The sequence below is a fragment of the Diadema setosum genome, chromosome 17 (genome assembly GCF_964275005.1).
Source record: "Diadema setosum chromosome 17, eeDiaSeto1, whole genome shotgun sequence".
In the NCBI taxonomy this organism is placed as follows: Eukaryota; Metazoa; Echinodermata; class Echinoidea; order Diadematoida; family Diadematidae; genus Diadema; species Diadema setosum.
The window spans coordinates 36,148,643-36,161,491 of NC_092701.1; the positions used below are offsets into that span (position 1 = coordinate 36,148,643).

The 12,849-nt window shown below is 38.4% G+C and overlaps 2 protein-coding genes across 2 annotated transcripts in view; one reads left to right on the forward strand and one right to left on the reverse strand.

Annotated features, from left to right (window-relative positions):
• Positions 1-1,162, reverse strand: part of LOC140240375 (serine/threonine kinase-like domain-containing protein STKLD1) — a 42,736-nt gene extending 41,574 nt beyond the window's left edge. Inside the window, exons 1-2 of the mRNA XM_072320145.1 lie at positions 1,123-1,162; positions 879-968 (exon numbers count right to left, since the gene is read on the reverse strand). Coding sequence (XP_072176246.1) covers positions 879-968; positions 1,123-1,137 — 105 coding nt within the window. The 5' untranslated portion in view covers positions 1,138-1,162. The remainder of the gene's footprint in view (positions 1-878; positions 969-1,122) is intronic.
• Positions 1,163-5,187: 4,025 nt separating this feature from the next.
• LOC140240420 (protein C10-like) lies at positions 5,188-12,128 on the forward strand. The gene is made up of 3 exons (XM_072320186.1): positions 5,188-5,387; positions 10,071-10,247; positions 11,242-12,128. The coding sequence occupies exons 1-3, from the start codon at positions 5,342-5,344 to the stop codon at positions 11,388-11,390; spliced, it is 372 nt and encodes a 123-aa protein (XP_072176287.1). The 5' UTR covers positions 5,188-5,341; the 3' UTR covers positions 11,391-12,128.
• The last annotated feature ends 721 nt before the right edge of the window (positions 12,129-12,849 follow it).

The window sequence follows — 12,849 nt, forward strand, 5'->3', positions numbered from 1 at the left end:
GCTCAGCAATAGTACTGTCTCAGTCTGTAGACATTATGCATGTGAATGTATGGTGACTTTGTCTTTGATAAATAGATCTAACGGTTAACGTTAGTTTGTTCAGGATTAGCCCTACCAAACCCTGTCAGAGTGTCGCTATTTATACAGTGACTGGGTCGTGTATAGAGCGCTAGTCTAGTTAGTTCAGGATTGATGTTACACTGAGCATCGCTGAGTTAGGCAACATACACAATGAATCTCCGTCACGGCTATCCTGGGTTTTAGGGGTCTAAATTATTTTGGGCTGCTAACTTCAGCACAGGCATAGATACGGACTATGGAAAGCCAAAATGGTTTCACCGTAACCCTAACCCTAACCTAAACCCTAACCCTAAACCCTAACCCTAACCCTATAACCCTAACCCTAAACCCTAACCCTATAACCCTAACCCTAATCCTATTTGGCTTTCCATAGTCCGTATATCTATGCCTGTGCTGAAGTTAGAAGCCCAAAATAATTTAGACCCCTAAAATCCAGGATAGCCCTCAGTCACACTGTAATCTGGGTTCTAAAGAGATATTTTCTTTGCATATTCTAAAAGTTCATGATGATGGTTAGCTCAAAACACAACATGACAATAAATTGGATTAACATAGCCTTGCTGAACATCAACAGATTACAATTAATTTACTGAAGTAAAAAAGGAACGTAATGTTCGGTTCGGAAGTCATGTTACGATGATCTTCAGCACTAAAACAGAAGGTCAAAACACGCAATAATACAAGCTGTCGTCCTGTCGAAGAGGCTAGCGCCGCTGTGCTGCCAAGAGCTAAAGATTGGACTGCATTTGACAGTGCAGTGCATGACATTAGGCCTGGGCCTAGGCCCTACCCCTTACCTTTTTCAGCACATACGTCTTTCCATCATCCTTGTTCTTCGCCAGGAATACCTGCCCCTGGGCACCTTTGCCCAGTCGGCTGTTTTCGAGCTGTACAAGAAATGACAGGATTAAATAACATTGAGAAGCAAAATGTACGACTCTGTATGACAGAATTCTACCAATATTAAAACATAATTTCGTTTGGTACTGCAGAACACACGATTTCAAAGTAAGTTTCCTATCCCGGATCTACAGAACTCACCACATAGTTCTCCATCTTTCTTAGCTGTGCTTTTCCAGTGGCAACGCCAAACTACTTGCCGTGCGCATGCGTCAAATTGTGGGGACGGGAACAGCGAGATTTCATTTTGTACAACACTATGACTAACCGATTCATATCAATCTTGTTTCGATGGTAATATTGTGAGAGTTTCGTGAATTGACTGAAATTCTTCTTTCCCCATTTCCCGAATGCATTTAATTCATCTACGTCTTTATCATATGATTAAAATGTATTCATCGCACTTCACTGTAGCCTACTCTTATACTGTCACTTATCAGTTGGTTTGGATGTGTAGAGTGATATAGGCCCTATCAAAAACACTGTCCAGGCTTCATCAATATCAGACATATAATTTAAAAAACAAACAAAATGAATTTCACTTTACTGTAAATGGTATCCAGAAACCACTTTCCTATGTCATGGCCTCAAAAGTTTCCCGCCACCGAACTGCATCCTTCCTTAATTTCCTCTTATAAAAAGAATCGAAGTAAAGAAGTAAAATCTTTTTTTTTTCTCTCATCAATTTTTTTCTCTTTTGTGTGTGTGTGTGTGTGTGTGTGTGGGGGGGGGGTTCAATTAAAGTGGAAATCAGGAGAGTATTTTAGGGGGCCATATAAGGCCTATAGATCAAGTATCGATAAAAAAGGCAACAACAATTTTATGATATTTCTGTGCATAATTGTCTTGGACAGTTGTATTTGGCATCTATAGCCTATATAAACCACAATCAAGAGGAGAATTTGAATGGAATAGTGTTAAATGTTTACTTCTACATCTTTCTCATTTCATATCCGACTTGGACGAAATTCCTATACCTCTGTTTACGTCTGATTCTACTTTTTTGTTCATCCAAATTCAACTTTATTGGACATGTGCATGGCATCGCATCTGGAAGTGACTTTTACTCTCTAAAACTCGAGTGAAAATATTCACTCTTGAATGAGTGAATACAAAAAAAAAAAATGAATTTAGAGTGAAAAGGTTCATTTTCACTCGTTTTAGAGTGACGTCAGGGATCACTCCAAAATCTTCGAGTGAACCCTGAGGTCACTCCAAAATGAGTGAAATGAACATTTTCACTCTAAATCCACTCCAATTTCACTCTAAATTCACTCTTTTTTGTATTTACTCCTTCAAGAGTGAATATTTTCACTCGGTTTTTTTTTTTTTTTTTTTTTTTTTTTTTTTAGAGAGTAGATACATGATAGGACAAACTATACACTAAATGAACAAAATGATAATTGCAAACTGTATTCAAACTGTATTCAATTACACACTCTAGAATCGAAGGTGTAAAGAAAGTTATGCGATTTTGATGCTCTATCACAAAGCAATTGTTTTGGTCAAATTATGACTCTCTATCTATATCTAGAGTGATTTCACTGGCTTAAAAGTTTCTGACCTGCTCATAAACATTATACATTTGCTGTTTTGAAACGAATTTAAGAACCCTTGATCCTGCATCTTGCTTATCATATTGTGGTGATGGCTATATGAATGCATGGACGGTGACTTTGTTGTATCATTTAAATAACTGGATTTAAAATCATCTTTGCATTTACAAAAAAAAAAAAAAAGAGGACACAAGCTATTCAGTTATTCCTCATAGATAACCTTCCTGGTCAAATAAAAAAATATATTCAGTCAAACACTCATTAATCGTGTACACTCAACGAACATTTTTAAGGCTTTTTATTGATGACCAATTAAATTGGAATATACTCATCTCATTTAAATGGATTAACTTATTTCAAGACGTGCAGGAGCAATCATTTACAAACTAAAACTTTTTTCTCCGATTAGAATATCATTGATGTTTTTATATTCAACTATAACATTACAATTTTTGTATTATTTAGATTACAAAATACTTACGTGGGGAATCTCAGCCAGGATACATGATGAATTAATATTGATAACCGAAAAAGTGAGTTTCAAGACGTATACATAATCATGATCCGTTGAGAATTTAGACCCTAATTTTCTATTTAAAAAAAAAGATATTTGTGTTTGTGAACTTAGCACTTTGATGCACAAATAAGTGATATCATAATTGTGAAATATATACCTAAAGTTTGATAGAGTCTTTATTTCATAAAAAATAATAACATATATCCGTAAATATAACAACCAGACAAAGTCACATGCATCATATATCATATACCAATAAACAAGACGACGAATGTGTTTGTAGTACAATACTTTTATTTATAATGGCCCCAAAATTTGGCATTCCTATACTGAAATAAACGAACTCGCGCTGATTATATACATTAACAACGTACGCTCAAAAGCCTACATGTTCGACATGGTTGTTGAACAGGTCCATACGGGCTCGTCTCCAATTTCTTATTTTTCAGTGGATTATTTTCATTTCTCTCGCAGCTGCATGCACCCACATTATTTTCTACTTTATGCTGCCCCTATATACACACCATGCCCTATGACGGTCTTGTTGGTATTCTCTATCTCTTTCTTCTTTCTCTTTGTTGATTTTACATTCGTGTGTGTGGATATGTGTGTGTGTGTGTGTGTGTGTGTGTGTGTGTGTGTGTGTGTGTGCTCTCATGGCTTGTATACGGGTCTACAGTGCGTGTAAGCGTATTCAATTTCTTTTCCGGGGACAGTGTACCCCCATACAACGTGCTTTTCTGTAGGTACCCCCCCCCCCCCCACATTATCTTAAAGGTCCTGTTTACCTTTGGGAACAGTGATTTGAAAAATTTTCAAGATATGACATTTAATGCATATGTGTAGGTCTGTTGTACCACAAAACATCCTATCATATAAACTTTTCGCGATAAAGCATAAAATATAAGGAGATATCTGTATTTTTCTCAATAAACCGTAACTGTTTAGTCTGTAAACATTTTTATTATAACTATTGTTCACATTTTGTATACTTAATAATACTTAACATCAATTTTACCGATTAAAACTTTTACAGTGGTTGTTTCTATACCTAACTCACATTTCAGAATTATTTTAAAGCAACAATGCTGGGTTTTTGTTTCATCTGCAAATGGTAAATTATGCCTTTAATTTCCCATTATGAATATCAAATATACTCTGCGCTGAATTAAATCTCCGTATCATGGAGTGTAAAAAGTTCAGGTCTGTATGTTACACTGAATTTTCAAATATTTGTTACTATTCATTGATCTGTAGAGTGTATGTTACCTAATGTAATTTGTGTGGCAATTTTATAAATGAAATGAAATTAAATTCATCATCAAATGCTGTCGTTGTTATGATGATTCAAATGGTACTCAGTAGATAACGTCCTTTCTTTTCAAAAATTAATGACAGACTGAAGAGTGTAGGTTTCCTAACGATTCAACTCGTAACAACAAGTAAAACAACGAAATAAAATAAAACAAGGAAATACCCTCTCTTACTTTTCACGCCAGAAGATTGCGCGAGATATGAAGAAAATAGTCATCTACGTGTGTTTTAATGATATAGGATGTAAGTGTGATCACTAATTCCATTTACTTTTGGGGAGTTCTATGCAGGATTATTTATTGAAGCCACATAAAAGACTGCTTTTGTTGTTGTTGTCGTTATTATTATTTCTTTGTATCAACGCGCGTCTCAGTGCTCTATAGCATCATGCAAAATGAAGAGACAATAAATGTCACAAGGAATTTACTCACACTCGAAGATTCCGAGCCCAGTTGTACTGTTGTTTCTCCAGGAATCCAGTGAGGAACTAATTATAACTAACATGAATAAGACAATTCGCTGTCCTAAGAGTTTATCATTATACGCCTAAAGCGCTGTGCACACAGGTGATTAGTCTTATTCTGTTCTTATGTAGTGCGTGTTGATATAGAGAGATAATAGCGGAGAGAAAACAGACCCATTAAAGTATGAACTCAAAACAAAACTGAAAAAACACCTATCCCTGCAATGTGCCGCACCCGTCTGGAGCAGGTTTGACTGTGGATATGGTGGGATACAAAATGTTGTATATCATAGTCTTCCTGAACAGAAGGTTAGTACTGCCAAAGGTGAATCGTCACTTCAGTCTGTCCATAAACTCTGTACTAGCGGCAGATCATTCACTCCCTTTAACAGCTGTTTTAGAGTCTACTCGTGGCAATGATCTACTAGAGAGCTAACAAAACAACAAAAATTACCAGGTAGAGAATGCACAGCCGAGCTTCTTTTGTTTTCCTCGATCTGTCATCAAAATATGGCCCACATGAACCAACCGTCCTTGTCCCTTGAACGGACTAAAGGTAATGTATCAATGCCGTCTTTTGTTTGCGTACTACTTGAGACTGTGTAGCCTAAGTTGGATATGGGTTTAGTACATACAGTGTACGAGTTACAGCGTAGTGTTTAGTCCCACGCGTTTGTTGTTGAGTGGTGTAGTGAAAGTATCGAGCAAGTTACATTATAAAGTCTTACTTTACTGTAGTTACGGCAAAATCGTGAAATAGGCCCCACCGCAGTGCGCGTGCACCCGTGCGTTAGCAAGCAAGGTTAGGTTAGGGTTAGGGTTTAGGGTTAGGTAGGATTGTATTTATGGTTAAATTGGCCATTAAATTAGTCAAGGGACATTAGGGAGTCCTTCCGAGAATAAAAAGTAGAAGACCAAAGAAAAAAACGGGAGAAAGGGAGGACGAACGATGCTATGCTGTGGAAATCGGCCCCACCGCCGTATGCATCTCGCGTAAACGCCGTTTGGTGGGGCCGCATTCACGAGTATTATACTGTGGAAGAAAGCCCCACCGCCGTGCTTATGTACCGATGAACGCCACACGGTGGGGCTGAATTCACGAGTATAAACAGGCGAGCCGCCGTAGTATTTGTACGCGCGCACACGCAGTGGTGGGGCCTATTTCACGAGTATGCCGTAGTTACTAATTAACGTTAGCTAAAGAGCGAAGTTACTACAGACAACTGGTTTTAGAGTTGTGCAGTAGATTAAGGTTAACAGTCCAAGGTCTTGTTCATCAAAGAGCCACAGCCGGCAGCCGTTCGTGATCGTGGTCAGGCTATCTATTTACAATGAAGGAATGTGAACATATAGAACCCTAACTGTTAGTGGGATTTGGTTTTGGGGGATGGTCGGCTTTGACTTCCCCTCCTATTTACTGTACCTCACGACCTTAACCAGACCCGGACTGTGACTTTAACCTGACCAGGGGGTCACCTGACTGACACATCCAACTCTATCAGGTGACAATTGACCCCCATGACCTAACTGCGACGTGTTGGGGCTGCGCATTGTAGCAGACATGATCATGACAGGCGAAGTGTAGCGCCTAAATATCAATATGAAATCGCAAAAATTCTGTAATATGAAGACTTACAGGTGAAGTTATAATGTTGAAGACTGACTGCGTTCAACTTTTGGTTCTGTCAATATTCCATTTCTGCTCGAATTGATGAGTTAAATACGACTCGGTCGAGAGGAACTTGGGAGAACGACATCTTATACAGTCAATGGATTTGAAATTTGTGCGCATGCGCTGGCCGTCAATTCATCTGTACAGCTGTAGCTTTATGGCAAGGCCGTATCATACTGTTGTGGCAAACCCTCTCGCTGTATATTGCGTTGCTTTCTGGGTGGGTGTGCGTGCGCAGGCCTTGACAGAAGGCTAAAAGCATCGGACTCTGCCAGTACATGAATATTTACGTGCGCAGTGTACTGCATACTGATTTCGAAAATGGTGAATGGGATTGGGAGCTAGGAGATGGACCTGTAAAAAAGACGTTTTTTCAAGATCATTGGACCAGTGTGAACAAGAACAAGGTGTACGGATGGTACGAATTAGATAAGAATCTTATGTATACTATAAAAGTAAGTTTTTTTCTAGTGAAATTTGAAACTTACGGAGGCGCGAAAATCTGTGACAGACTGTGTATGTTTTTCAAGCTTACCGATATAGCACTCTATTGACTCCGGATGCTCCCACAGTATAACTGTGTACACGGAGCGTCCCGGGGTTACCCATGACCTTGACTGTAAGTGATAGCTTGATGACTTGGACTGGAACTCCATGGATGGGAACTACACAAACCTCATGAAATATCCCGTGAAATCAAGCGCATCGGGCCGATGGCGTAGTCAGTAAGTATTTTACGCTGTGAAGTGGACACAACTCCCACTTTAATATTGTGCAAGCAAACAGCGCGTGTTTATACGGGAAGATGGACAGTCAACTTGTCCGAAACATTGAGACTCCTCTCGTGTGCTGTACGCTTCCTCTCTTCCACCACAGTTCTTCCTTGTGATCTTCTTAGAGAAGAAAAACCTTGAGTCTTCACTGACTACTTGAAGTACCTCTTCTCCTGAATCTTCTCCTCTTGTCTCACTCATCCTACTCTGCCTTTCTCCAGAGTCCTATGTCATTACTATATAGGGTCAGAGACTCCAACCCAAAGCACCTTCTGATCTGGAGATTCTCCCGCCTGAAACCCCTAGCAAACGGGAGACTCCGACTTGATGTGTGCGAAGCGCGAAGTTCCTAGGGTTCTAGATGCTCTCTTGTGCTATCTAAGGCTTATTTTTTCAACACACGATAGAAATAAGTAAGAAATCCTTTCTAACGGGAGACAAAGAGCCAGGGCGGGAGAAATTAAATCTCAAACGGGAGAATGGGAGATTTTGAAAAAATGGGTTTTCGGCGGGAGATCTCCCGTCAAAAACGGGAGAGTTGGAGTCTCTGTAGGGTTGGTATAGTTTTGGTTGAGACAGGGCTTCATGTTTCCACCATTTCTTGATGATCATTTTTTGAGATAATAAAAAACCTCTGAAGGAATTCAAAGTTTATTTGATGAAAGTTGGTTTCGAAATGGCTGAGATATCCAAAACAAACCAAACCTAAATAAAAGGTGGGACCCACCTTTTATTAGGATTGCTTTTACCTTGTTTTTGGATATCTCGGCCATTTTGAAACATATTTTATCAAATAAACTTTCAATTTCTCTTAGAATTGTATGCTCTTTAACATTTCATAGAGTCATGGTTTCTAAATATTTGACAAAAAGTTAAAAGCTGAATCCTCACCTCAACTATACCATCCCTTTATATTATACTACACGCTTGTAGCTTAAGTATCAGATCTTCCTACAATTCCTTAATTTGATGATTGTCCAAGAAAGAATACCTCAATAACTTGTTCTCTTCCTCTTCCCTCTACTCTTCTTTCACTTTCTTCTTGTTTTATTCTCATTTTCTCTTTTCTTTCTAACCTAAGTTCTACGCCTCTTCTCAAACAGACCATTTTAGATGTATACAGATGATGAACTGTAGACTTGTTCCTTTATTTACACAAATCTGTTGCAAGTGGCAAAATACTAATTTAAAGATAATAAAAAGTTTTGGTAGCTCAAAAGTTTCCCTGAATTTCCGTGTTTCAGGTTAAAGTATCTATCATATAACTAACACTGTGAGACTTACTCGCCCCAAAGTGCTCTCATTTCTTAGTAATCATGCAATTAACTGCGACCAGCAGCCCCATACGCATAGCGTAATGGGGCTTCGCATTGTAGCATTCAGGATCATGATAGATTTAGTATCGCGGGTAAATATCAACTTAAAATCCACAAAGTTCTTCAATTTGAAGACTTACCAATTAAGTTGAAGTCTTGAAAACAGGCTTTGGGCAACGTTTGGTTCTGCCAATAGTCTCTTTCTGTTCGAATTGATGACTGAATGTGACTCTGTCGAGAGGACCTTGGGAGAGCTACATACACTGATTACTACGGCCAGCGCATACGCACACATCACATGCGAACAAATTTCAAATCCATGAACGGATAAGATGTTTGTGTGCGCATGCGCTGGCCGTCAATTCAGTGTAGCTCTCCCAAGGTCCTCTCGACCGAGTCACATTCAGTCATCAATTCGAACAGAAAGGGACTATTGGCAAAACCAAACATTGCCCAAAGCCTGTTTTCAATACTTCAACTTAACTGGTAAGTCTTCAAATTGAAGAAATTTTTGGATTTTAAGTTGATATTTACCTGCGATACTAAATCTGTCATGATCCTGTAAGCTACAATGCGAAGCCCCATTTAGCTATGCGTATGGGGCTGCTGGTCGCAGTTAGCTACACAGTATGCGTATGGGGCTGCACGCTGCTGGTCGCAGTTTTAATGGTTTCGCACAATACGTGTACTACCTCGCCGCCGCCGTACGGCGGCGGCTCTGGTACGTAACCATTATTGCATGATTACTAAGACATGAGAGCACTTTGGGGCGAGTAAGTCTCACAGTGTTAGTTATATGAAAGGTACTTTAACCTGAAACACAAACTAAGACAAGGAAATTCAGGGAAACTTTTGAGGTAATACCAAAACTTTATATTATTTTTAATGTCTGTTAAAACCTCTCAATCATGTGACTCTCAAGTAATTGGCTTTTTCAAAATCCTGCACCTGTCTTGACTAACAATTCCTACATGATTTTGCCATTTACATCTTTGGATTTTTCTTGCACTTTATTTGAGAGTCATTTCCTATCTTGGTCACAAAATGTACAAACTGACTAAGAGCCCATTTACCTACCTGCAAGGTATGATTATGTACGTATATATGTACATGGTATGTATGTGTATTTACATTGCATGTACGTATAATAGACAAATATAGCGTATTGGAGGCTGCAGAACATTTTTCTAGTATGTGTGTTTGGGGATGTACTTGTGGTTGGTTGGGTCAAGGGTCAATACAATGCTCCCCACTGGAAGAATCTAGGGGCAGAAACCTCAAAAGTCACATTTTTTCTTGTGATTTTGTTTTTATTTTTGCATACATTTAAAACTTCCCATCATTGACTCTTTAACCGTTCAGTGCATTTCAGATTTCAAAGTGTTTTTTCTATGATCTATTTATTGTAAATCCATGTTCCATAATCATAGAGTAACCTCCCTGACTCTCCTTACAATACATCTGTGTTTCCCTCACAGCTGCCTTGAAGGATGTTCTGGAGGCCTTCGCTGCTCCCGAGAACAAGGCCCTGATGGACAAACAGAAAGAGACAGCAGGCAATGACATGATGCACATGATGCACTTAGTCTTCCCTGTCTCCACTCAGATCCAGATGGAGGCAATCCAGAAGTACGGCTTCAGTCCGGACGGGGAAGGTATGGACACACTTAGTCCTTTCTCATACGCTATGCAGTTTAAGTTGACCTCATTTTAGATGTATACAGATGATGAACTGTAGACTTGTTCCTTTATTTACACAAATCTGTTGCAAGAGCCAAATTACTAATTTAATGTCTGTAAGTTGAATAATCGCCTAAGTCGTAGGTCTTTTGGAGTCCTACTCTCTGTATATAATCCGTCATAAGTCAAATTTTTTTAAAGTCGAGGCTATTTCTTCAGTCCAAATAGATTCAACTTATTCAAAGCAAGGTTGACTGTACTGTATCTGTGCTGTCTTGACTATATTTGGCAGCTTCTTGTCTTCAACATTTCTGCAGCCTTGCTACATTTTTGATTGGATAAGAGTGGTGCTTTGGTTCACATTTACCATGGCAGAAACATTGCCTTGCTACTCAATTGTGTACATGTATGTATATAATTTGGATAGAAAAATTATGGTTTACTAGTTGTTCCTCTTTAGTCCATAGGCAATTCCTGTTCTGATAATGAAGTCCCTGGGACCAGCAGTTTCTTTTTTCTTGCAATATATCAAAATGTTGTTATACAGCTGTAGCTGAATAATAAAGCGTATAAAGATAATATAGACAGTCATTTTAGGACCTCAATTTTTACTACATTGTAACAAGTGTTTTGTCATAACCTTGTTCGTTGTAACGGGAGTGCGCTGTACCATTACATTAAATGAATGTGGGACCTTGCTCGAATATTGTCAGTTCCTCCATACAGTGAGGGATGAATAGACTAAGCAAAGAACCTGAGATCATTTTGTCAGAACAAGAGGGTTTTAGTGGTAATGCAGTCATTGTTTCATTGTTTACTTTGTCCACGTTAGTGAGATTTTGTTATAACAAGAAAATCTTTGTGGTCCCGATCATCTTGTTGTCATGGGTTCACCTGTACTTGCAATATTGTCCAGACTGAAAGGTAAAAGCAGTGTTTTTTCTTTGTTTTTTGTTTTATTTTGTGCAGGTGCGATCAAATTTGCCCAGACGGTGCGACAGTATGAGGCAGCAGATAATGAGATAGCAGAAATGGCCTCCAGACTCAAGTCCATGTTCTTGCCACCTCTACCAGCCATGGCCCCGCCCCAGTCACAGGGTCCCATGGGGGCGTCATGACACCCTCTATCAACCCTTGTCCAGTCAGTGTCCATCATATGCCCAAACTTCAATCATTACCTGTAATAGGAACTGTGAACTGAATGAGGGGCATGGTGCACAGTCACCTCCACCTGCTAACACCCTCTCCAAGTTGAGAAGAACTGGCATTGATGCATGTAATTAGTTGGTCCACAAGGAATCTTTAGCATGTCCTTGTATTATGCCAAAACTTTTATGTGACATCCTAAAAAAAAGAGAAACATTTTTAATGCCATGCCAAAAGGAAAAAAAAAAAGATTGCAATATACTGAAATAATAAACATACAAATGAAGATCAAATGTCTCCACAAACTTAGTAAAATTATGGTGAAAGATTTGATATGTAGATTACAGCTCCTTTACCATCATCAAATGTTTTGCATTTTGTGCACAATATCAAAGATTTGTTTGCAAACAACATGTTAGAAATCAATGTTGTGGAGCACTGTGTGTGCAATTATGTTGTTGTTGTTTTGTTTTGTTTTGTTTTGTTTTGTTTTTTTTTGGGGGGGGGAGGGGTCATTGAGTTTCCACTTCTTTATGCAGCTATATTTGTGAACTGCTGTTCATGATTTTAACATGCACTGCTTCTCAATGGGTGGATGATAAAGCTCTTTTAATTTAAAAAAAATAAAAAAAAATGTTTGTATTCTATCTCACTTGGCCTCAAAAAAAAAAAAAAAAAAAAAAAAAAAAAAAAAAAAAAAATCATAGAAGCCAAAGTGGGCTGCAAGTTAAAGAAGGGTGAGAAACGTTGCATTAAAGTTTAAAAGTGAGCAGTGCAGACAATGTAATTGTACAAAGAAATGCTGGCAGTGAATATTTCAAACAAGGCACTGATAACAAAAAGCATATCTAGCAGAGATGAAGAGCAGTCACTTTTTAGATGGATTGATTTCAGCTCTTCTGAAAGCAATTAGCTGTTCATTTAAAGCGGTGAAGAAGGTACAATGTAGGTAAATGTCTGTTTGATTATGTTTTTGGTTAAAATCAGTTTGTTTTACTGGATCCCCTCCTTTCCCTGCATTATGCAATACTTCCGGTATGATACTTCTGTAAAGCTCATATTCCACTAGTGTTAACATGAGAATCTATTTGTAGTAACATACTGTACTTCTTTGTCAAAAGTCAAATCTCGGGTAAAGGTTTGAAAAGGCAAATTTGCTCTGTGAAGATGAAAGAACAAATCTGAATATGCCATGCAGAGAGAGCTTATGTGAAGACCTCTTCTGGATTGTGTATAATTTTGATGTAGACAAAACTGATATGAATTCCAAATAAGGTCATCCCATGGTCTTTATCTGGTCAAAAGAATAATTATAATAATGATAATAAAATGTTTAAAACAATATGAATAAACATCTCCGAAAGTCATATCACTGGAAAGATCAGATCATGCTCTGCAACAACTTTCCTACGAACATTTTTTCGAAGAATA

Bases quoted from the DNA above. Each gene is read 5' to 3' on its own strand.
- LOC140240420 (XM_072320186.1), top strand. From the start codon at position 5,342: ATGGCCCACATGAACCAACCGTCCTTGTCCCTTGAACGGACTAAAG. The intron at 5,388-10,070 runs GTAATGTATCAA...TTTCCCTCACAG, and splicing joins GTCCCTTGAACGGACTAAAG to CTGCCTTGAAGGATGTTCTG. The intron at 10,248-11,241 runs GTATGGACACAC...TATTTTGTGCAG, and splicing joins CTTCAGTCCGGACGGGGAAG to GTGCGATCAAATTTGCCCAG.